The 1,281-nt window shown below is 59.3% G+C and overlaps 1 protein-coding gene across 1 annotated transcript in view; it reads left to right on the top strand.

Annotated features, from left to right (window-relative positions):
* The first annotated feature begins 292 nt into the window (after window positions 1-292).
* Window positions 293-1,281, top strand: part of LOC104499328 (cytosolic 5'-nucleotidase 1A) — a 4,206-nt gene continuing 3,217 nt past the window's right edge. The window contains exons 1-2 of the mRNA XM_010142821.1: window positions 293-310; window positions 1,247-1,281. The exon at window positions 1,247-1,281 is cut by the window's right edge and continues 14 nt beyond it. Of these exons, the coding sequence (XP_010141123.1) occupies window positions 293-310; window positions 1,247-1,281 (53 nt within the window). The remainder of the gene's footprint in view (window positions 311-1,246) is intronic.

Below are 1,281 nucleotides of genomic sequence, written 5' to 3'. Positions count from 1 at the left end.
TTCCCGGGTGCGTCTCCGTGGTGGGCAGGATCAACGGGGTGGGCTGGGGGCAGAGCAAGCCCTAGGGCAAGCCCAGCCCTGCGGGGAGCGAAGATCCCGATGTGGCTGGGGTACCGATGTGGCTGGGCTACCGTGTCCTTGCCAGGCTGCTCTGCCTTGGGCAGGGTGGGAGCTTGACCTTTGGCGCACCTGGGTGTGTGGAACAGCTGGCAAAGGTGCCCTCCTGCCTCCGGGCAAACAGCATTGCCGGAGCATTACTCATGGGGCAACGTGCTGCACAAAGATACTGGAAATGACGGAGGAGCTGAGGGTGAGGTGTTTCTGGAGCACTGACGGGCTGGATTTGACAGGCGCCCTGCGGAGATGCAGTGGAGAGCGTGTGGGCTGCGAGTGCTGCCGGGGAGCATCCCCCAGCTGAGCCCCCAAGCCCTGTCCCGCTCCCGGGACGTGCTGCAGGCAGAGTCTGCTGGGCACAAGGCGCCTGCACCGCTGTCCTCTGGGGGATTTGCTGTTCCAGGAGCAGGGATTTCTTGTTGGCCATTGGGAATGAATTTGCTTTCGTGCTTGTGAGTGAGTGATGGGGATTAACGCCCTCCTGCCCTCCAAGCGGAGAGGGAGGACGGGTGGGGGTCAAGACGAGCTTGACCTTCCTGGTCTCCCCTCTCTCCCTGCCAAGTGCCACTAGAGGCCTCTTGTTGACTTCAGTGGATTTTGGATGGAGCCCTCAAATGTTAATAATAATGACTCATAAATCATTGCTTGCACCACCTGTTTGTCATGTTTCCGCCCACAATAACTCTATCAAGTGTTTTTATAAGCTGTGCTGGCATGGGTTGTTCTGTCACATCTGGACAGCATCGTGGGAGCACGGATCTGGCTGAGCCGCAGTGTGTGGTTTTTCCTGGCTGAGTGGGGGTGAGGGGAGAAAGCCACACCAATTCCTTCTGCAGGGGGTTGAGCGGTTCTCCTGGGGTAGCACATTGGGTCTGGATGAGATGTGAGAGCCTCTGCAGGGTCGAGCAGCAGAAAAAGGCTCTTGGGTATCCTGATAATCTGGGATGGTGCATCAGGGCTTCCTCTGTTGAAGCACGGGGAGACCAGGGTTGCAGCTGCCCCGTTATCTTCCAGATGGCTGTGGAGGTGTCACCCACCCCGTGGCCTCTCATGTTGGAAGTGAACAGATGCCTCCTCAGGCAGCGGGGCTGGGCGCAGGGGCTGCCTCCCCATTTTCTCCCTCTCCCTGCAGCCCAAGCCCGAGAACGCCATCACCATCGCGGTGTC

Source organism: Buceros rhinoceros, unplaced genomic scaffold (assembly GCF_000710305.1).
Source record: "Buceros rhinoceros silvestris isolate BGI_N320 unplaced genomic scaffold, ASM71030v1 scaffold27180, whole genome shotgun sequence".
Classification (NCBI taxonomy): Eukaryota; Metazoa; Chordata; class Aves; order Bucerotiformes; family Bucerotidae; genus Buceros; species Buceros rhinoceros.
This window is presented reverse-complemented; position numbering and strand designations above follow the sequence as displayed.